General features: G+C 41.2%; 2 protein-coding genes across 2 annotated transcripts in view; both read right to left on the bottom strand.

Moving 5' to 3' along the window:
* The window catches only part of klhdc8b (kelch domain containing 8B), a 259,550-nt gene extending 247,697 nt beyond the window's left edge, over positions 1-11,853 (bottom strand). The window contains exon 1 of the mRNA XM_026154336.1: positions 11,641-11,853. The gene's annotated coding sequence lies outside the window, so the exon portion shown is untranslated. The remainder of the gene's footprint in view (positions 1-11,640) is intronic.
* Positions 11,854-15,398: 3,545 nt separating this feature from the next.
* LOC113013439 (uncharacterized) lies at positions 15,399-23,023 on the bottom strand. Its single transcript, XM_026154335.1, has 6 exons — positions 22,609-23,023; positions 21,954-22,126; positions 21,145-21,360; positions 17,193-17,353; positions 16,961-17,093; positions 15,399-16,512 (listed from the first exon to the last, which is right to left on the bottom strand). The coding sequence occupies exons 1-6, from the start codon at positions 22,886-22,888 to the stop codon at positions 16,336-16,338; spliced, it is 1,140 nt and encodes a 379-aa protein (XP_026010120.1). The 5' UTR covers positions 22,889-23,023; the 3' UTR covers positions 15,399-16,335.
* Positions 23,024-23,354: the final 331 nt, after the last annotated feature.

Genomic DNA, 23,354 nt, shown 5'->3' with positions numbered 1-23,354 from the left:
GTCCCAGTCGAAAGCTCAGCAGCAGCTTTTTGAACAAACTTCAAGAGATGCAAAGATGAATAAAAAAAAACCCCACACTGCAAACAATACAGGTAACCAGTACAGATATGTAAGTTTAAAAAAATCTGTTTAATCTGACATCATTAAGCTCGGGCATATTTACTCATTCATAAAGTTCCTGTTTTTTTTTTACTATTGACTGTTTACATGTGTGTTTTTTACAGTAGATCTGTAAAAAAAATGTTTATTAATTTTATAATTAGTCTAGGCAAACTTTTTTTTGTCTGTAATTTTACAGACTTATTTCTGACGTTTTAAGCCTGAATAATCATGTTAACAGATTTCTTTCATTATGTAGAGTAACATATTGTTTAAACTGCACTTCTTTTTCTTATATTAAAATATCTCAAGGATTAAATGTGTAGTTAAACTTCTTTACACTGACAGAAAGGGACAGAAGGGTCGAGTAGAGTGACCGTATGAGGTTGACATCCCTGTACTAAAGAAAAACTGACCTTCAGATTACTTTAGTCTCTAAAAATCAAGAACAGATTCATCAATCCAACAGAGGCAAGTGATTAGAGGAAACAATTCACAAAGGCAGAAGCACAATCAATAAGCAACTGCTGACAGCCCTTTTTCCCTGACCCTTAAGATTAGATATATGGGGTCCTATAGTAGCCCCTGGAGGCTGCTGAGAGGCAGAGAGGCCAAAATAAGGAAAGTGAGAGGTACAGACCCCATGTGGGGGTTAAAAAAACCCCAGATGAAACCAGCATTTTACTCGCTGCATACAGAATGGCTCTGGGGTTGAGTGTCAAAGAGATTTTCTCGTCACATATCTCTTCAGAGATCGATTAATCTGAGGCGAGTTATGCCATCTACATTACAATCAGGCTGGAAAACAGTCCGCTTGCCACAGACAGATGTCTGGGATCAAGCAACTCAAAGACTCAGGATGCAGGACAGTGACTGTCCGTTCGCCGCCGTCACTCATTCTACACAATAAACACATTTGTCACTTTAAATGCTATAAACAAACGCAGCCACACTTTGTGTTTGCAGTGTGTAAGTCAACATTCCCAGTGTGAATGTAAGCTTCTCACTTGTAAAGCGGCTCAGCCCCCGTGCCAACTTTTCCCATGCCTCCTTGAGAAAAGCTTGTATCAAAGTCAGTGTGTCTGGTTGCAGCAATTGCGCAAAGGGATCAAACAGCAATCAGTTTCCATGAGCTTATGTATCCCCGCGCCTCTAGCAAACTTGAAATAATACCCTCACAAAGCAATCACACAGTGACCTGCTTCCCCCCAGTCTGACTCGGTGCTTCAGGCAAACGTGAAAGAGGAAGCAATCATAGCAAACAGTCACACAGCTAGGTCTCCGCTGAGCTGGGCTCTCTTAATGCTGAACTAATACTTTAGGCCATTAGTGGAACTATTTAATTAAACTTTCCACCACCTATTTAATTGCTCCCAGCGTCAATATGCCTGCAATAAACTGACAACAGCACGTTGTTTAATCATGCCAGTCTGACAGTTATCTAATTACCATGCCAATATTTCTGGTCCCCAATCCAGAAATGGTCAGGAACAAGAATGTAATGTTATTATGTCATGTTCAGTGTTGTTTCTTTAAATCTGGAGTAAAGTGTTAATATCTTTGTGCTTTTCCTGCAATGACATCAGGAAGCGCTAACATGGCTAAATGGCTGCGTTCAGCTATTTACTATATATACACTATGCTAAAGATCGTGGGCAAAAAGAATAACCAGAGCAGCCACTGTCTAAAGAATAAAAACTGTTTAGAGAGGTGGTCACGGGGAAGCAGAGCACCATGCAGCAAGGGTCAGCTGGAGTCATACCATGGAGGTAATGGTTATTTTGTACTGACATTATCAGATGTTTTCCTCACAAGCAGGCAAACACATGCTTTGCTGCATGCTGTGCAAATAGTTTTTTACCCATCATTGAGGAGTCGGGGGGGGGGGGGGTCTGGCTGCACAGAAGCCCATGAGCAAATAGATCCATTTCTAATTTGATTTATGAGTACAAAAAAAAATGTTTGTTGTCTCAGTTGCCATTTTCAAGCCTTATTTGATACAACAAGACAGTTGCTACCCACATAGCAAAATTGGTATGGCCTGGATCTGGCCCACACACAGTGTACATGGGTATGTACACATGGCCACACATACCACAAAGAAAGAATCCACACATGGGCCAGCACAGGACCACCAGTGTGTCTGCAACTGGCTTTGTGCGTCTGCAACTGGCTTTGTGCTGGCCCAATGTGTGGACTACCTCTGGCAAACCTGATCTGGACCACCAAAGGGCCGTCATTCTTTGTGGTGTGTGGGCCATGTGTAAGTGGTGTGGAGCCACGGGCCAGTTGCAGACACACTGCTGGCCCAGAACAGTTTCAGCTCTGGCCCCAGATGTCAGCCTAATCTGTACCTTAATCAAGTCATGTAATAACAACATGTGCCAGAACATGCAAAACAGTGCAAAAGTAACATGACGAAACTCGGTTCAGACAGTGAATAGACTGATTCTTTTATAGCACTTTTCTGTTCTCCCAGATTACTCAAAGTGCTCTATACAACATGCCACATTCTCCCAATCACACATTTTCTCTATACCAAGCGCGTCCTAACTACATTCACACTCTTGACATGCAGACTGGAGGAGCCAGGGATCGAACTACTACCCTTCTGATCAGCAGGTGACCTGCTCTACCCCCTGAGCTACAACCACCCGGTGGAAAAGATGAGTAAACCGTCACTAGGTTTTGGATAAAATGTACACGTACAAACCTGTCAAACCTGCATTTGAAACGTTGGCTACCATAGCAGTGTAATATTGCAACATGGCATTTGGGTCTTCTAACTAAAATAGGAACATAAATAGTGCCATCATCGCCAGACCTGGCCCACATCTGGTTGACATACACCCTGCCATGACACCGGTCAGTCAGAAGTGCCAGCTTGATGCCAGATCCAGGGAGGACCTGTTTTCTATGACCCTGGGCCACATAAACCAAACCACAATAGTGCCATCTATGCCAGGCCTGGCCCATATCTCGATGACATACGTCTTACCATGTCAGAAGTCAGCCAGCAGTGCCGGCTTGACACCAGATCCGGGCAGGACCTCCTTGCTATGTGGGTACATCCACATACATTTTCTAAAATTGCCTCTGTGTCAAGTGAGTTTCTTATTCCAAGTTAAACTGAAGCAGCACCTTGCTCTAATAGCAAACAGCATGCATTACTGAGTTTATTAATTGAATTCCTACTGTGACATTTCAGAATATTGCTTTTGTCACCATTTGCCATGTGTTTGATGTTTTTATTTATATATCTCCATTTGTTTTACCTTTTATTAGAGTTTATTTAAAACCTAATTGCATTTTTTAAATGTTTAAATTAAAGAATGTGAACTGCTCTTCACAAACCTCATTAAAAACAGACTAGTTTGAATATTTACTCACATTAGAAAAATCATTCTCAGAGACAATTTATAGATACCGTGTTGTAAACTGTATGTTGTCCAAAGATTAAAAATTAATCCAAGCAAACAATTTGCTGGGAATGAGTCATGATTCCTAAATTTGCATGTGCTTGTTTTTCTAAATCCATTGCTGTTACTGTTACTGTTTCCATTGCTGTGGTTGGAAACAAAGCATTGGTTTTATCCCCAGAGACCCTATAATGGATTTTCAATGCATCAATGGGACATAAAACAACTATGCGCTAAAATGTTTCCCAGAACTTCTCTGTTCCCGTCCATTTGTATTATCATGATGGCACGAGCACCACCTCAGTTGCAACAGGTCAGTGAGCCTAATGAGCTGAATCATGTAAACAATAAAATGCAATTATACAACAAGGCAGCTGCTTTCACACAAAAACACAATCATGCACACAAACCTGTTTGTTTGAGCTACAATCTGTTTTTAAGGGATTCCATTTATTCCACTATGAGCTGCGCTAATGAATATCCAGACAGCTACTACACTGACCAGCTACAAAAAGTTTTTTCTCTCTTTGTCACTTATCTCGTCATGAATGTTTCAACTTACTCCCTGTTTTGCTTGGTTAAATTAGATAAAGACTGATCAACCTATAAGCTAAATATAACGTTTTAGCCACAGGCTAGCTAAATTAGCTTTGCCTCAACCTGTTCAGTTCTTTAAAAGCTTTAAAGAGCTGGTTTAGTAGTTTAGTTTGGTAAAAGTAATTTAAATCCCTAAATGTGCCCATAGTAATAGCATTTTTTAAAATTAAAACTACTAAAAACACATTGTCTAAATAGGTATAATAGTTCATCAAGCTAATAGTGGCCACGTAATAGCAGTGTTGCCAACTTAGCGACTTTGTCGCTATATTTAGCGAGTTTTCAGACCCCTTTAACGATTTTTTTTCTAGAAAGCGACTAGCGACAAATCTGGCGACTTTTTCTGGTGTTACTGGAGACTTATTTATGATGACTTTTTTACGTGAAAACACGTATCGCTCTTACTCTCCACAAGTAGCAGGTGCTGCCATGGGCACCTCACCCCTGCCAAAGCGCTCACAGTTGGAGGATAGTCCTCCCCCAGCTGCTATCAGGGCAGGAGATGTTCATACGCGTCCAAACTGCAAATGAATCGCGCATGAGCACTGACTGTAACGCAGTCAGTTCTTCTTTTACTGTTATGCTGTTTTGTGGATCTCAAGGTTTAAAACTATTAATAAACACACACACACACACACACACACACAAAGTAACTCCACCAGAGTGCCAATTTCAGGTCACTTTTGTTGGTCCAAGCCCGGATAAAGGAGCAGGATTGGAATTGTGACATTAAAAAACAATAATTGCTAAAAGACATTTAATTTGTAGTTCTAAATAAATTCTAAATGCGTTTAGGACGTTTTTTACTCACTTTATGTCTCTTCCACGATGTTATTTCTCTCTCCAACAATGTAGGTTACAATTACATTAGCATGACCAGTTATGCAAATTAGACGATGACATCATTTAGCGACTTCTAGCGACTTCTAGCGACTTTTAGGACAGCCAATAGCGATTTTCCTTACTGAGGAGTTGGTAACACTGCGTAATAGTGAAAACATTACATTATTATTATGTACATTATTGAGCCCCGTGGGGAAATTGCTCTCTGCATTTAACCCATTCACTCAGTGAAGCAGTGGGCAGCCATTGGGCGCCCGGGGAGCAGTGTGTAGGGACGGTACCTTGCTCAGGGGTACCTCAGGGTAGCTGTTAAGGGGAATCGAACCCCCGACCTTCCGATCATGGGGCAACCACTCTACCTACTGAACATGCTAGCAGAGTAGCTGGAAGCAGGGAAAAAGCAGGCCTTGCTTTGTTCAAAGGGTTCACAGCAAAACCTCCAAGCATGACCTTTAAAAGGGGATCATTATTCACCTTGCCAGCTCCAGTTTTTATACTAGGGCTCTACTACAGTTGCTTTATATGAATGACATTCCCAAATTATCCATATTTATCTTGAACAGCTCCTCAGCTAATCTCCTAGACAGCAAAACTTTATTCTGTGGGCTAAACAAAAAGGTTAAACAGCTTCTGTGCTCAAAAATAGATATGTGAGCCTGATGTGAGAGTCTTCGGGCAATTTCACATAGAAGGCACTGCACACTGAAACCCATGCTGAGGTGTGAAGTACAAATGCATGGCCAATAGAAATGAAAGAATGACAGGAAGTGGTTGCATATGTCGATCAGGCACAACATTATGGCTACTGCCCTGATATAAGGTAAGTAACACATACACACCCGGCCGTCCACATGATGTAAAAGAAAACATGATCGATCAGAGCAGGACAACTTCTTTCATTGCATCGTGGTCTAGTTCTGAAGCTCACGTTCCCGTTGTTTATTCTATTGGAACTGCTGACAGGGGTCAGCATGGGCAGCCTGACTGGCCTGCAGCTATCCAGCCGCATACACAACAAACTGTGATGCCCTGTGTATTCTGACTCATGTTTATCAGAACCACAATTCTTCAGCAATCTGAGCTCCAGTAGTTCATCTGTTGGATCGGACCACACGGGCCAACCAGCGCTGAGCCCTGGCCGTCTATGACCCTGTCGCTGGTTCACCACTGTTCCTTCCTACAGCCACTTTTGTTAGATACTGACCACTGCAGACTGGAAACATTTTTCCCACAAGAACTGCAGTTTTGGGGATGCTCTAATCCAGTTTTCTAGCCATCACAGTTTTGCTGCTCAGATCTTACACTTGCCCATTTTTCCTGCTTTTAACTCCTCAACTTGGAGGACAAAATGTTCACCTACTCCCTAATATATCCCACCCACTAACAGGTGCCATGATGAAGAGATAATCAGTTTTTTTCACTCCAATAGTGGTCATGATTTATGACTGATCAGTGTATATGGAAGGGCCCCTTGGTATCCTGTCTCTGTGACATCTTACAGATCCAAGAGTAGAAAAAAACTGTCTGAAAGCGATTGTTTAGATGAGTCTGAAGCCCACCCTTCTGACTCACAGGGATTACTTACAATACACTGACCTCATTATTTAGGTTGGATAAGTGTTCTCTTTAATATTCACTAGCCACATTTGTTACACTTTAATCTGTACAAAACCTAACATGTAAAAATTAAAGTTGTAATTTAACCAGGGCTAATTTACAAGTGCATTTCTTGGCTAACAGCAGTGGGGAAGTGCTGCTGTAACTGTAATGAGTCTGTCAGGTTGAGTATCTAACACAGTTTATCAGTTCATAAATAGGAGTTAATACATTTTCAAACACGTCCTACAAAGGAAACATACTCCCTGATTTAAATGTGGCCTCTGTCCCTTCAAAGTTGTCTTTTTTGTGCAGTGATGGAACCCCTCAGTGGTCTCTTCAACATTTTGATCTCTGCCTGGAACTCCTGTTCTGAACAATTTAAGGTTTGCATTTGTGATTCTACTAGATCCCTCCCACTGTGCCAACACACCAAAGAAAAGGCACACAGTTCAGCTCATTTTCACCAATTTTCCCTCTCAGATGCTTCAGGATGTTAGAAGTGTTTGACCCTCGGAGGAACCAATTTATGATGCAAACATGTTAATGTCACAATAAAATTACAAGCACGCTCTGGGTCACACTCTGAGCCTGGTGTGTCTACTTCATGTTTGGAGACTGCAGGCTGCTCTGCAGGAAACTGCTGTTTGGTTTGAAATCCAAAGCTCATCGCTGGTGATGATTCTGGACATTCAAGCATAGCAGGAATGCTGTGAGCACTGTATGACGGCAAGAGCTGACAACCTTGAAGGGAATAACATCTCAATTCATGGGAGCACTCACTCAAGTATTTGATCATGTCTCATAAAACTGAAATGATTTTTGATTTTTTTTTCATCAAATAACACACTATGTCAGAAAGTTTTTTAAAAACACTTGACTTGTTTTTCTGTTGCCTGTTTAATCCACTAAACGGTTCATTTCCTCTGCCAACATTTTGTTTTTATTGCTTTCTCTTTGTATCGCCCTCTGATACCATCCATGTCCAAGTCCTCATCATTAACAGGCCGGATCACCAAACTGTCCGCTGTAAGCAGCCCACTTAATCCTCTGATGGGAGTACTGGCTATCTTCCACAATCATCTCTCCGGGTTAATGTCTGTCGCAGGCTGGTGTGTGTGTGTGTATGTGTGTGTGCGTGTGTGCATGTGTGCGTGTGTGTGAGCCAGGATATTTGTCACACACAACCGACACTACTTAAATCTGAAGGCACTTTGTACTGTACACTCACACTCTGCCTGTGTCCTCCAGGGTAGGGGTGCCTCATTAGCCAAACAGGCATAAAACACTGCATGTCCAAATGGAGGTGTTTTATGCTGAATGCATACTAAACACGGTTACATAAGGAGCAACGATCAGTGTGACCCATAAAACATCCATTTTTTTAGGCATATAAATGTCATCTATACATCTGGTCAACGCATTCCACTGAAAGCCCGCATTCTCCTAAATCAGACTTAGTCATTTTAGGATAAAAGTACCTCATCAACAAATCCCAGCTCAGAAGAGTTTTACTTTCAAACGTACATAACACCACAGTACAGTACCTTACATTGTTTTTTGCAACTGTTTTTGAACACGTCTCTGTTTGTCTCGACCAAAAATATTGTGGTGTGCAGTTAAATTTGTGCTAAAATGCTGATTCCTGATGCTGTGTACTAAAATCCTGTACAGTGATGAGAATCCCAAACAAAACTATAAACTAACTGGTTTATTTTACACCTAAAGGCAGGAGGAGTTTTCTTTGAAAGAAGTAACCAATGCCTCCCATACCTAGACTTTATTGAGCCAGGTCACCTAAGAATAATAACACCCACCATAGAACATTTTTGTATATTTATGGCATTTTTGTCATTTAACGGGCAACAGTCCCCTTGCTTTTACTTTGAAAGGTCAGTCCCCACTAGCGAGCTAGCTGACAGGCTGACCTGGGTGCTTTTGTGGCAGTTATCATTCAGCTGTCTCACCAGAGGGTCTGTCCTTTCATGGTCAGACAGATTCCAATCATAGTTCTTGTTCTGCTCTTGAACTCTAAGCAGTGGATTTATTATTATATAGTATTCAGAACATTATCATATATTAATTAATATTATAACATAATATAGACTAGAGATCTGCTGCAGTGAGCTGGCAGACTATCAGAATTAAAGCAAAAATTCAATCACGTAAGTCACATGACTGCTTCCACCCTGATTGTTGATCTGCCAGAGATCTTTTCATGTTAAAAGGGAGTCCTTCCTCTCCATTATTGCCAGGTGCTCACACACAGGGGATTGTTTGATTGCTGTAATATTGTAGTCTTCACCTTTAAAGGTGCAGTGTGTTAAATCTCACCACTAGATGTCAGTAAATTGCAGATTGCATTTCCAGAATTCTGTCCTCTTACCCTTCCCCGTTCAGTTGTATAATCTTAGTTACAGAGGCCAACAGCTCTGGCCTTCACTCATCTGTAGTGAGGGTATACTGTCAGTCCCACGTTCACCTCAGCTGTCAGTAGTGGGTGTCCGTGTCTATTTACTCTGGAGGAGTCTGTAAAATTTTGTGAAGTGGATCTAACCTTGTTGGACTTGGACACTAAAAAAACATCATATGATGTGAGAATGTAATCAAATCGTTTATCAGAGAGAAAGTGTGATTTTTAGCAGACTCAAGCCTAACATTAGCTGGCATAATTTTAGCTTTAGCCAGCTCACTGTCAGCTGTCCTGAGACAGACGGCTATTCTGCTGACAATGGAATAAATAAGATGTTTAGGGACATTTTAGTGTGTTAGAGCCCTGATGTCGGTGCAGGAGATGAGGTGTGAAGTGAGGAGGAAGAGCATGAGGTGGAAATGAGGGAGAAGAGAGGACAATGGTGGATGAGAAAGAGAGGATGAAAATAGACATGTTATTTATGATCTTTAAATTAAAAATAACTTATAAGTTGTGCTACATATATGGCCACTTTCTAGTCACATACGTAAAATGCTATTAGGGGTCACGGTGATGTTCGTCTTGGCCACTAAATTTAAGATGGCAGGACAACATGATGGCTTCCACAAAACAGCACCTGCTCCTGTGTATTTTTAATTAATTTATTCTACATTTATGAGAACATATCTATTTGTATATCTATGAGCACAATATGTTTTCTATTAAATAACCTTTAAATATAAAGCACCTAAGGCTGGCTGTTGTTGTGAAGAAGTGATTTATAAGTAAAATTGAATTAAACTTAATCTCGGTTATCCTACTTTGATTAACCATAAAAGTGTCTTGAATTTTGTTATTTCTTAACCCACTGTCGCATATCTCCATCACAATATGAATGTGAGTAGAACAAAGGATACGCATGGATTATCCACAAGTCTGTGCAATCACACAGCTGATTAACGATGCGCCAGGTTACCACTGACTGTTCTCAGATGATGCTCTCACAAATGACAGCTTCTGCTCCCAAAATCCAACCATCACAAGCAACAAATAAGCAGTAATTTACGACTAGGGGCCATGCTGCTTTCACTAAATAACCATGGAATGACTAGAAAATATTGGTATAAGAGAAAAATAGTAGAAAATTTACATAAAAAGCAGAGACAGCTAGGAAAACAGGCTGAACAGATGCAAAATGTTGTCGCTCGCCCTGTCAAAAATCAGCTTCCGTTTTCATCATGTGGAGACTCGCTGGCAGGACCTCTTGTGGGCTCTGACCCGCAGCTTGAACTTTAGAATAAAATTATATGGAAAGTGGGTGACTCGATTGTTTATGCAGCACGAGTGGAAGGAAAGACTTGTAAATAAACGAATGAGAAAAAGTAAAGAACTTTTCCTCCTGCAGACAAAACTGAATTACAATTATGAGGCAAAATCAATTTGCAGTTTTTATGTCTTTTAGAAGGAAACGGTGAGGCATTCAAATTCATCCATTTATATCTAACTAGCTCCTATGCCAGCTGATTTAATTCATGAATAATTTCATCCTCAGAAAGTCCATTTGTCCTTGTCCCTCACTCTTTCTGTACAGCTGTACAACCTGCAGCCTCCCTGTGAGTCCTGATTGGAGGTGGCATTTTACTGGCACAATGAGAGCTGCCACTGCACTACGTGTCTCTGCTGGATCCAGCAAGACAGGCCCAGACGCTGCATGTCAGCTGTAATCCTCATTATGCTAATGAGCTTAGGAGCTATCATCACAGGTCAGATGGGAAAAGTAGCCCTAGCAGAGAGAGCGAGAGAGGAGATAATGGGAGTGGTGGAAGGTGCTGAACAAGTTGGAGTGTGTCAGAGAAACAACCTCTTTAACAGAGCAGACGGCAGCGGGAGGAGGGACAGCTTTAAACTCCTGGGATGCTACTCGGGAAAGGAAGCGAGAATGGAAGATACGGACGCAAAGGGACGTCTGCTTGTACCTGGAAGCATATAATCAGCTGTCTAGACACAAAGAATAAAGTTGAAATAAAAACGGCCAAACTCGGGAGCCCTCCTGCAACCGACGGACACATCCAGATGTTGGTCAGCGCAGCAGATGGGACCCGCTGGTCTAGAGCAGACGCATCTGGATGGCTTTCCCCTGCAACCTCTAGCCCAAATCCCTGAATATGTCCTAAAAATATCACGCAGCACATTAAAATCTTTGCACTCCATCTGACAAGTACGACACAACCACTTTCCACAATTCCCTGATATCATCTGCCGCCCAAACTTGCAAAAAAGCAGCTCGTGACGGCCACTTAACAACTGACCAGACATCAGAGTGCATGGATTCTTTTTGGACATGGCGTCCAAACAGATTTCTGATTGTCGCCTAAGCTTGATCCTCGCCCACCATCTTATCGCTCTAACAGCATCATCAGAATGTGGAGTGTTTGAGAGCGCCCGAGCCCACTCGCGTGCCCACTGATGGCTCCGCAACGCCCAGCGACGAGGTCTCGTACCAGCGGAGCCCATGTGCGCAGAGGTGAAGCGCTGCACTGCGCCAGCCTCCCACATCTGCACTTCCTTCGCGGTGCCAAAGGCAACAAAGTCCATACGTCCACCCGTGTGGCATTTGATCACATGGACTAAACGTCTAAAAGGGTGGAAAGTTTTGTTGGCAACAGTCCTTACCTCCTCCTTGTGTGAGTCACCGGTGCGTCGGAGCTCACCGGGGCAGCTCCGCGTAAACGTTTGGACACCCGCAGAGGACAGCGGCGGAAGCACCTGTTCAGTGAGAGAATCCAGCAAGACCAGCAGTTACCTCCGTCCTCCTCACACACACTGATTCAACATTTCTCCCGACTCCTGCCTGCTCCGCCTGTCCCTCGCCTCCGGTCTCCTCCCCTCACTCACTCACTCACTCACTCACTCACCAGCGCGCATTTACGCAGTCTCAAAAAGACCTCGTCCCCCCACCCCCCCCCCCCGTTGGCAGCTGTGCCTCTTCATCATCCTGAAGTGAAAACACCCAACTCATCGCCACTTTATTTTATTTATTTATTTATTCATTTATTTATTTTTAAACTCGGTGCCTGCGTCGCTGTTTCTTGGCTGAGCCGCCGCGCAGAGCCAGCACCAGGTAACTCCAGACTCACCTGAAAGAAGGGATGGCGCGTCTGTAGCTGAAGCTGCTCCACAAGCTGCTCTGCTGCCCCCGCGTGGACTGAGGGAACTCTCGACATCCGCTTAGAATACGCAAAATACGTCAGAGTGGAAACGAGACTTTTATTTAAAAAAAAAAAAAAAAAAAACTACACTTGTTACAAATGGGTCAGACCACACCCATCATCAAACTGTGATTTTTAACCTTTATATGATTTGAAAGTTTCATGAATGTTTTGCACAGAGGCGACTCTGTGTGTATAGGTCCAAAACAGTTCATTATGTATAGACTTCACATTGGGGAAGACGTTTACAAAACCTATGGATGGATTTTGTTGTTATTTCTGGTCTTATTCACTGATGTCCCTCTACAACAGAAGGAATAAATCAATCATCAGCAGCATATTTATCATGTATCAGAATCAGTCCTGACCTGGCTCGTCACAAGTCGAAGTGTCTGACCTCTGACAAAACAAAGCAGCTAATTACTGAATTGTTTGAGCAGAAGCATCTTACTAAATCCTCACTTCTAACACCTCAGTTAAAGCCAGCTTTACAATTTAATCTCATCCCAACCCACAGAGACAGGAAGCATTTTATCTCTCACACACAGACCTTATCATTCCGTATTCTGACTTCACCATTTTCCACATGAAATAAGCTCTGGTATCTGCAGGAGTGTTTGGGCTTATGAAGAAGATAAGAATATTTCGCTTTTACAGTAAAGTGTCTGCAATGGTCACAACTAACAGAGTCATATAGTACAGCTCGGTACTGACATCAACACTGTACCTTGTGTCATTGAGCCTCACTGGGTCTCCTTTCTCTCTCTCACACACAGACACACAGAGTTACTGATCATAATAATCATATACATGAGTTTTATCTGTTTACGTAAATACAGCACATGTCGGAGAGGTTACCTTTATGGATTTGGTTATACAATGTTGATGATATCAGTACATTGAAAGCTACAGTGCTATGTGAATGCATTTGTTTGCATTACACCAAAGGTTGTCTTATTTTGCTGTGCAAAAAAAACAACCCACTTGCTAACACGTGAAAATTAAAAGCATTAGCATTTTATTGAACATCAATGGGAGCATCTCCTTTAACAGTAGTCAAACCTTGGGAATTTCACCTCAGTACTCAGTTGTTCACAGCTGTGTTGGCTTTGTTATTACTAGATTTAATGTTGAAGTTTTGGTGCCTCCATCAAAAAATACAAACCTATGAATCAATGCAATATTTGACTGCATTTGTCAGAGGTTTTCACACATCCAGTGACCTAATGGTTCAACTTACACAAGTTATTGAAAGGTTCAGTGTTGTGATTAAAGTACAAATCAGTTTGGTTTGTATGAATAAATAAATTACTGAGGTTTAAGCATGGTCTTTAAGCATGTGTTAACTGGCACTTTGAAATAAAATTTAAAAATGCCCCAGTGTTCAGTGGAAACATGAATTCAGTGTCCACAGAAACCAACATGGCAGCTGAAATGACCTGATGTGTGCTGAGCTATGAGATCATTTTAGATCCCTCAAAGTAAAAAAATAAAAATAAAAAAATAATAAAAAAATAATAAGGAAAATTCCTGTTCTTCTGAACTGGTTTAACACTAAATAATGCATTTATTTAGTTGATTTTCTCCAAATATTGCAAACATGTGCACTACATTTGGATGGAATCCCATCTTCAATAAATAAAATACCTTTAATTTACATCATTTTAAATAAAAACTTTTAAATATTGTTAAAACTTGATAACTGGAGAGGTTTTTTTTTTAGTAGTAGTTACTGTCCGAGTGATTTTCCAGTGAGTATACAGGCTGTGATTTAGACCCTGACTGATACAAGTCAGCTGATATTATTGGCTGATAGCAGCATATTAAATGCTCTATTCAATATGTGCCAACCAAAACCTGGTTTTTAACATTACAAAGCAGAACATGCATTTTCTTTTTTTTTTTCTTTTTTTTTTTTTAAAAAAAAAAACCTTCCTAAAAATCAGCATCAGCCCCAAAGAGTTCATCAGTCGGGTCTTCTGTGATGTTATCACAGCTACTAAAGCTTTCTCTCCAAACTTTTCTTATTAGTGTATTCATCAGCAAGGAAAACATCGGTGAAAATATGCTATAAAAAAAAAAAAAAAAGAAGAAAAACAAAACAAAGAAAAAAAAAAAAAAAAAAAAAAAAACACCACTCTATCTACATCTGGGTCCTTTATATTACTGCTCATTTGGCTGTCTGTTAAAAACTGACCTGAGAAAAACAAAGTCATTAAAGCCTCCCTGGAAGCTTAGCAATAAACATATTCTAAAAACCCTCAAAGCAAAAATTACCATAACTTCCTCCCAAATTCAACGTATTAGACAATTCTCTCAAGCATGCCTTTAAATAAAATAAAAATAACTCAGTGCAAACAAATGAAATGCAAACGTCTCTGCAGCTCAGATGTTACTCTCTACCATCTAACTGCTTCATTGAGCGCTCCATAGACACCGGATCCGATCAGGAGCACGATATGTACTCTTCTACATCTATTATGGTGACTTTTGACAGCAATATTAAACCAGGTTACAGCTCAAAGTTTGAGCCAACTGTCACAAAGAGTTACTTTATGACTGCAGTGCATTCAGAAGTAACGCATACTCAGTAATCAGATGCTTCAGTCACCTGAAAATATTCAAGTATTACCGCTGGGTTCTGAGTGGATGTAAACAGCGCCCCGAGAAAGAAAAAGGAGCTGAAGCAAAACCAACAACTAACATAAGAGCTGAAGAGCTTTTCTCCATATCTGACACCAATTATTCTGTCTGCCTCCAAATTCTGAGTTTGGCCAATTATACCGTGGAGTGATTAGTCACAGAGCTGTCGGTGTAATTAAAGAGTCCAGCCCGGCCAATTCAGTGCTCAACTGGGTCAAAAACATGGGTCCCAGTTCACTTTAGGACAGCAGACAGTGCAATCTGACTGAAGTGCTCCTTGTTTACACAGTTATCCTTTTTTATCAAGGATATGTGGTATTTAAACCGTTTAATGAATTGCAGTCCTGTTTACATAGCTGCCGCTTTTTTCTATGTCCACCTGTCCATATGTAACAGAGTTAATAATACATATGAAAAACATGCACTTACCTGTTCTTAATTATCATTTTAAGTGTGAATTTTATCATTTTTTTTAATTGTATTTTATTTTGAAAACCCAGAAACCGGATCTCACCCTAACGTTTAGAAGCTGCTAAGGCTTCCGCTCCTCACAGCGCGCGCTTGCACTGTGAGGGTAAGTCCGGTAATGAAAGGCTCTGGCATTTTTATGGTTTCTGGTGTGAATGTTGTTACATAAGTTATATATGTCGATGTATATAGGTTCATATTGATATTAGAAAGTTTCTGTGTAACTGAAACAAAGGCGGGTTGCTGTTAAATAGTGTTTCTGCCGTATTTATGCTCTTTGGCAGTTAGTCTTTGTCAGCCCCCTAGTGGTTGCTGCGCATAGCAGGAAATGTGTTTGGATTTACCGTTTTTCTGTGCTTTTTGTGATGTTGCTTTACATTGTAGGAGCTACAATTGCCAGTACCACCAGAAGACACCTGTTGAATGTGTTTTATGTCTTCTGCAGGTATGTGAGCTTGTTAACAGCCATTTTGTCTGTAAAGCACAAGCAAGTGAAGATGTAATGCGCTATTGTTAATTTGTCCACTAGAGGGAAATGTTTAGTCGGTGGTATTTATGTTTATCCTGTTATTTTGTTTTATACGATTGTGGAATGTATTTTATTAGTCATAAGATTTCTTTTGTATACAAGCTCAGTATGACAGACTGTAAAATGGGAGAAATTATTATTTTCCACCTTTTCTTTATTAAAAAGTTAATTGTAAGTCTGTTAAGACAGCGCGCGCTTGCACTGTGAGGGAGCTACAATTGCCGGTACCACCAGAAGACACCTGTTGAATGTGTTTTATGTCTTCTGCAGAAGTAAACTGTGAAAAGCCAACCCTTCTGAGCGTCTGTGATTCTTGAAGAGCTGGAAGTGTTACACATATAACTTGTTTCTTCATGTAACCGCTTAATATTTGTGTTTGGATAAACTTTAGACTTTGAGCAAGTCTTCTGCTTTGGTGTGTAATAATCCCGCCTGCCTGTTAATCCTGTCTGCACTGCAGGTTGCCTCACAGACAAACTGATGTACTGTACAGGAAGTATGCAAAGTTTGAAGTGTGTTCTAGGTTGCCCCCTGCTGGACATTCTTCTCATAGTTTTCCAGACAGATGTGGACACGCTGAGTGAAGTAGCTGGGGTCAGAAATGGCCTGGAGGAGGTCGGTTTGGATCAAGGCGATATCATACAGCTCGGCGGTGCAGGCTATACGAGTGTCTGAGCCACCCGGGTCCAAAAACACCTGCAAAACACACACACACACACACACACACACACACACACACACACACACACACAGCAAACCAGAGTAAGGTTAGAAGTCATGTTTAGTTTCTGGAGCTCTGAAGCAGCTACAGCCTACATCTCTGCATCTACCAGCCTGTACGCAGTTATGACACACAGTCTGGGGATTATATATATAATAGAGCCTCAAAATACATGACAAATACACACGTGTGAAACATACTGCAACAGGCTGGTGTACGGCAGTGAACACCTAGTGAGCCATGCCGAAAACAAAATGCCATCTCTAAATTACAGAAGCGTTGCATTCACAAAATCAACCCATTTCCAAGACCCTGTCTCCTCCTACAATATGAAATCTATTATCATGAACTAATTTGGTGTACTTTATTTTTCTAAACTCACCAGATATAGGCTGAACTGTGTGAGTAAAGCGGTGCTATTACCTTCGGGTTAACTATAGTATCCTCATCATTCTGTCGTATGTTGTCATCTATAAAGATGTGCTGTACGTGCTTGTCAAAGGGGTCGACCCACATAGGCTTCCCCCCACGGATGGAGAAGGAATTAGCAACCCACCTGGACAGAAAACAACGAATATAGGGAAAGGTTTGGAAAAGCTCAGAATAAAACCCCAAAATCCACAGCCAGGTTTTCTTAGAGAAGCTTTCTGCATACCAGTCATAGTGGTCCTGAAATCCTCCCAGACCCTGCACGGAGCTGAAGTACTCGTACAGACCTCTCTCTCCATCGCGAGAGGACACCCGCTCCTCAGCTCGATTCAGGACGATTCCCTTCTTGCTGCAGCGGATCTTGCCCGGAGTCACAGCCACGCTCAGCTGAGCCAAGAGCAAGAAGAAGAGTCAGAGATAAAGAAACGAGACGGAGAGCTCGTCTTTAAAAGAACTCTGTTGTAAGCAAAAACTAAAATAAAAATAAACCAATTATGTGATATTATTCTGTTATTAAAATAAGGCCTCTGGTAGACTTGACCTAAATTAATTGTGCAATCAGCTTAAATTCTTGCAGATGTGAAATTTTAAAAATGCTTTGGCAGCCACGTGCACAACAACTCTGCCATCCTGTACTGTGGATACTTAAAAATGTCCTCAGCTCTACCGTGATTCCTTTATTGTCTTGCTGACAAACCATTTTTCTTCACCTACTTCATATCTTAGCTAAAAGTTGTCCTCTGTTGCCAGCGTGAGCAGAGGGGTTGGGGACAACAGGCACACAAACAGGCGTATCTGTTTAAATATCTTTGTGAGGCCGTTAATCAACAATTTCATCCAAAGTTTAGAAATGAAATCTTTACTCTAACCTAAATATACGTCTAACCTCAACCATAAAACCAAATTCAAACAAGGCTAGAATTTCAGGATACATAGAAACACACACATATGTTTTTATATTTCATTTCATTTTTAATATTATCAATAATTTATTTTATATTTATCTTTCTTTAATATTTATTTTTTTTATTCCATTTTCCTTTTGTTTTACCAATATAAATGTAAAATGGACTTTTCTCCATTAACAACTTACTTTCCTGTAAAAACGTGACTTTTTACCCCTTTATTCTACTGTACCTACCTTTAAGTACTGGCAGGTCAATATAATTAAACAAATCTATTTTATCTGACATTACTATGTAACTACAGGGGAATTTTAACAACTAACGCTAACAAATACTAAAAGGTTATTTCCTCTATATTTGTATTTGATTTTAGTTCATTTCCACGGTTTTCCAAAGATCTAGGGTATTTTGTTATTACAGTTAATAACAAACATATCTATATTTAGTTTACTATAATAACCTCAGTTGGCCTTATATCTAAATACCTTTAAGCATCTCTGTGTGCTAAATGCTATTCGGCATATTCCAGCATGTTAACAGTGAAACATGGCAAAAAATAGATAAAACGTACACATCGCCACTGCCACTTTTTATATGTGCATGTAACTCAAAGCATCACTGAGCTGAGGTACAGCTGAACACAGCTGTTCGTGCCCCTGACAACCTGTTATGTCACTAAAGACACGACATCATCATTGTCTCTTTTGTGTTCAAGCACAGATGGATGGATGACCTACGAGTAGTCGGTTTAACATTAACACTGGTTCTGAGCACCATTCTGCACACAGCTACTGCAGTGTTTCTTTACCGTTTGTCCCCCATCACTCTGCACAGGGTCTGCTTTTCCCTGCTGAATCAAACACTGGGGATTTTCAGTGTACTCTACTTAAAACTACTGGCTTAAAAAGCTTAAACCATCATGTGGTGCATTTGCAACATACAGTCAAATCCAATGTGAAATTAAAGAGATGTAATAATAACTGGCTGTGCTGGTCTGATTTTACAATCAGGTACACAGATGCTACCAAACACAGTGATGTGGACATTAGGATGGAGCTGGCTTTAACTGTAAACTAACCAAGGTTAATGAACTAATTTAATTAAACACCTTTCCCCCTGTACACACATCCCCGCAACTTGACAACAAATACAGCAGAGCAGCTGCCCCCAAGTAGCAGGAAGACAACTCAAGTTCACAAAGTGAGCAATCACATTAGTTCCTGTGATTGATCTCCCCCCTGCTCCGTCTGTCTTGACACACAGATTAATAGCATCTGACAGGAGGCTGCTTGAATAAGATTTCCACTGAGCTCTTCTTCACAGAGATAACTGTGGCTGACAGGCTAAGTTTGAGGGCATCTCGTCCATCCTCCTCCACACATATCTATCCAGCCATCCTTTCCAATCTCTGCTTTTCTCTCCGAATCAATCGGTTCCACTGTAGTGCACTAACAGGTACACAACAGGTACAAAACCCTCCAGGTGACGAGTCAAGTGCATGCATGTTTGAGTCTGGGGAAGGTTTCATGTGTAAGAGCACAGAAGATCGTGCTCTGCACAAGATCTAGTGCACAATATCAACACCAATTTATCAGGCATAGTCTAAAATACCCCACCCACCCAAAAAAAAAAAAAAAAAAAAAAAAGCTGAACAAATTACGATACTTGCAGCACAGCTACAATGAATTCTATTGGTCAAAAAATAAATAAATAAAAAATAAATAAAAAGAGCAACAGAGCAAGACATTAATAATAAGGCTTCTAATTACCGTGTCCTATTTAGTGTTTTTAAACAAGTGTTTGAAGTTGCCTTCTTCTATTCTTTAATGATGTGAGGCTTAAAGTGTAACTAAAAGAAGTTCTTAAGTAAGATTAAGCATCAGCTCGATGTGCATGCAACATTAATAGCTTAAGGTTATAAGATTACATAAAAGACCTGGTTGGAGGTGACTTGGAGGTGTAGCTCCAGCTGGCTGTAGCTCAGAGGCAGAGCAGGTCATTTACTTACATTACATAAGTGGAAGGTTGGTGGCTCCAAATATCTTTGGGCAAGATGCTGACCCCACTACTTACTCTCTAATGCAATGTGTGAATGTTAGATAGAAAGCACAAAAACCTGCTTGTATGAATGCATGAGTGAGGCAAAAAGTGCTTTGAGTGCTCAGAGTAGGAAGGCACTATATAAGCACAACTTACAACTTACTTGTGTATCACTTCCAGGTAGTGATGACAGCAACAGTTATAAGTTGAGAAGGAAGTGAGACCAGTGGTGTGTATGCATCATTGTTCCAGTGGAACCATTTTGAGTACGAGTTCTCATGGACTAACGCAGTGAAGGCAAGAACGTGAAATGCAGCTTTAAAAGATGTGGGCTATGACGTCAGAATATACACTGCTGGAGCTTCTATATACTCATTCTGCCTTGAATAAATCAACATTGTAGGAACATATCATTTGGGATGCCATTACTTCTCTGACTGACCTCTGGCTTTGTCTCTTTTCTTCACGGTTTTGTTTTTCTGGTGTTCTTTAATGATAAATCGTAGGTAAGAACCTTCATATTTTGAGTCTGAAGGTGCAGGCAGGAATTTAAATGTGTCTCCATGAACGCCTACAACCGTCTTTCTCCTCTTCTTTTGGCAAACTATGTCCGTGGCTGATCTCCAGCCACATATGTAAAACACCATTAGTCAGATGGGAGATCTCCTTCCCAGCCCTCTGGACTCGAATATGGTGGAGTAACATTGTGGCAACCAGAAACTGCAAACCCGCTCCAGTATATTTTTAATGGAGTTAAGTTTATGAGAATGCATGAATGAAACATGAAATTACATGTGTACATTTACGAGTACAGTAGTTTTTGTATTAAATAACCTCAAAAAATTACTGCCTGTACCTTTAATGCTGGTAGCATTCGTTTCTGCACCAATTAAAACCTCTACTGAAAGAGCAACTTTTACAGTTGCTGCTGTCCCTGATTTATCTGAACAGGTTTTCATTATACGTAAACCAAATCCTGGAAATATTACCTCATATGAAAGGCACCCTGATTCTAAATGACTTATTTCAGTCCATTTAGTGTCTTGCAACTATAAACCTCTACATGTTGCTCCAAAAAGTGTCTTCTAGAACAATGACGGACAGTTTGTTTTTTTAAAACCAGTTTCACCCCTGCTCTTCCATTCATGCCATTTCTAACTTATCACATACGTTGTCATTATATAGTGCAGTCTCATCAAGTATTACAGCTGAATGTATGCCTGTGTTAGTTACCTTTAGCTGAGGCAGATCAGGGAACAGTGGGTGTGCCCCGTCGAGTGCTCGGGATACGGCTTTTAGCACGCGAGGTAGGTCGGTTCCAAACGTACGGAAGAGGATGGCAAACTCACGACCTTCCTGTGATAGATCTCTGAGCAGCTGGAAGAAGGACGGGAGGATCCAGTGGTACAGGCGTCCGTCTTCTCCTTTTACAGACAGGTCTCTGTCTGCCTGCAACAGACACAGGGCCACAAAGCAGTTAACACTAATTGCATCAACCTGTCAAGCCGGTTTGCAACAAGCGCAACAGCTGATTTAATCGTGGAAAGCAGCACTTGGCCGCTAACCCAGATGTAGACAGGCATACAACATCCTGGCTCCCAATCACAGGTGTGGATTTTCTATTCACACCAGTTATATAAGTAAGGTAAGGTAAAAACCCACAATAATACAGAGAAAAAATACTGTGGTAACTGGCAACGGTGTTAAGGAAAAACTCCCTTTTAACAGGAAGAAACTTTCAGCAGAACCAGGGTCAGAAACATTGTGTGAAAATTAACTGAGAAAATGAATGAATCATGAGTAAATATTAAATTGGTTATAGCAGCATGATAAGGCACAGCTTAAATATAAAATGAAAAACTGAAGAGCGCTGCACTTGTTTCCTCCCAGATGGCGCTGCACTAACAAAACTGCATCGCATATACGCAGATTCCAGGTGAAAAGGGTTGCTGAAAAATCAGAATCTGACAAGAAGGAGTAATTAGAGGGTAACGGTTTTGTCCCAGTGCCCCCGCAGCGACTCTGTCTATCAAGACACCAACCTTTACCCCATCAGGCCAGCAGAGCAGGTCCAGGTGCTCATCCAGAACCTTACGGAAGCGACGGCCAGCACCAGAGGTGAAACCAGGAATGCGTCCAAACTGGGAGTAGTAGCTTACAGCCTCGCTGCAGGGTGGGAGCAGAGAGGGTGAGTCACTCAACCACTCCCAGGTTCCTGTATAGAAACAATGACAACACAATAAACAACTGGACAAAGGAGGGTCTATTTCCAAGATTTTAACATGCACATTAAAATTAACTTCCCCTTTACTTTTTTGAAAAATCACTGCTTTTGTTTTGAACTCTATGTAAGTTAAACTGAAATAATAATTTTCATTCATTAATAAAATGTAACATGTCAACCCCTCAGCCTTGGTGGAACTTACATTCTGCCAAACATTAAAGAAAATAAGAATTTAATTTGCGTTAAATAAAAGGTAACCTGTCCCTTTGGATGGTATTCAACGTTTCCAATGATGCGTTTAATTTCAATCAAGCCCAAGTATTTGTGCGTAAAAGTATTGTTCCGGGGGTCTGACAGAGAAAGTAAAAAGTAAACGGTTCCCCCGTATCACCTGACTGACACACGCGCGCGCGCCCGGGCACATACATTCCTAGCATTCCCGCGTGATGCTGGAAAGCACCATCCGTGTTTACCGTGTTTGTTCTTCTTCCCCCAAGTGACAGTGGTCAGAAAGTAGTCCAGAGCAGCCAAAGTCCCCTGACACGTCACGGCGTCCGACACCAGTATGGTGTTGTTTAGGTCAACATGTAGCACCAGCCTTTTCCTGGTCGGCTCGTGATGTGCGGTCCAGAGCCCCTGAGGGACTGTCAGCGCAGGGTCACGTGCCCCCCACACAGAAGCGTGGACTTCTTCGCTTTCTGTGCCGTCATGTTCTTCAGCTTGGCGCCAGCTGCTCTCACCGACATCCGACATGACAGCGTCGTTAGTGAACTGAGACTATCACAGACAGAAATTCCTACCTGACCGGCTTCAGGGTTGACTCATGGTTATTTACCGGTTCTCCCTTGCCTACTTTCTTCTTCTCCAGCCGCTCTGTGGCTGAATGCAACCAAACCACGCGAAACAGCGCCACCTTCCGTTTGTTGTGTCACGCACACGTGTTTATTCACGTGCATATGGAAGTTATAGCTAATGATATTATAAAGCAGGATGGGCATCTAAAGTTCTCACAGTCAAAATGTGTCATCAACACGCTGGTTGCTCTGTTCTGATTAGTTCCCAGTGACAGCAAGTAGGCACCAGCAGAAATAAGGCTCAATGTGATGATGCTAAATGAATGAATTTCAGCCTTAAGTGTATTATGTCCACCTGCACTTTCACTAGTCTGACTACAGATGTTTTATAGATGAGGAATGAAAACTGCATTTTTTAAAGTATT

The sequence above is a fragment of the Astatotilapia calliptera genome, chromosome 20 (assembly GCF_900246225.1).
Source record: "Astatotilapia calliptera chromosome 20, fAstCal1.2, whole genome shotgun sequence".
Lineage (NCBI taxonomy): Eukaryota > Metazoa > Chordata > Actinopteri > Cichliformes > Cichlidae > Astatotilapia > Astatotilapia calliptera.
This window is presented reverse-complemented; position numbering and strand designations above follow the sequence as displayed.

What these genes read in the sequence shown, in the direction of transcription:
- LOC113013439 (XM_026154335.1), bottom strand. Translation starts at nt 22,888, where the DNA reads ATGTCGGATGTCGGTGAGAGCAGCTGGCGCCAAGCTGAAGAACATGAC. An exon ending in TTTCAGGACCACTATGACTG is followed by an intron (nt 17,094 to 17,192) that starts GTATGCAGAAAG and finishes TTTTCTGTCCAG; the next exon opens with GTGGGTTGCTAATTCCTTCT. An exon ending in ATACTATAGTTAACCCGAAG is followed by an intron (nt 16,513 to 16,960) that starts GTAATAGCACCG and finishes TGTGTTTTGCAG; the next exon opens with GTGTTTTTGGACCCGGGTGG.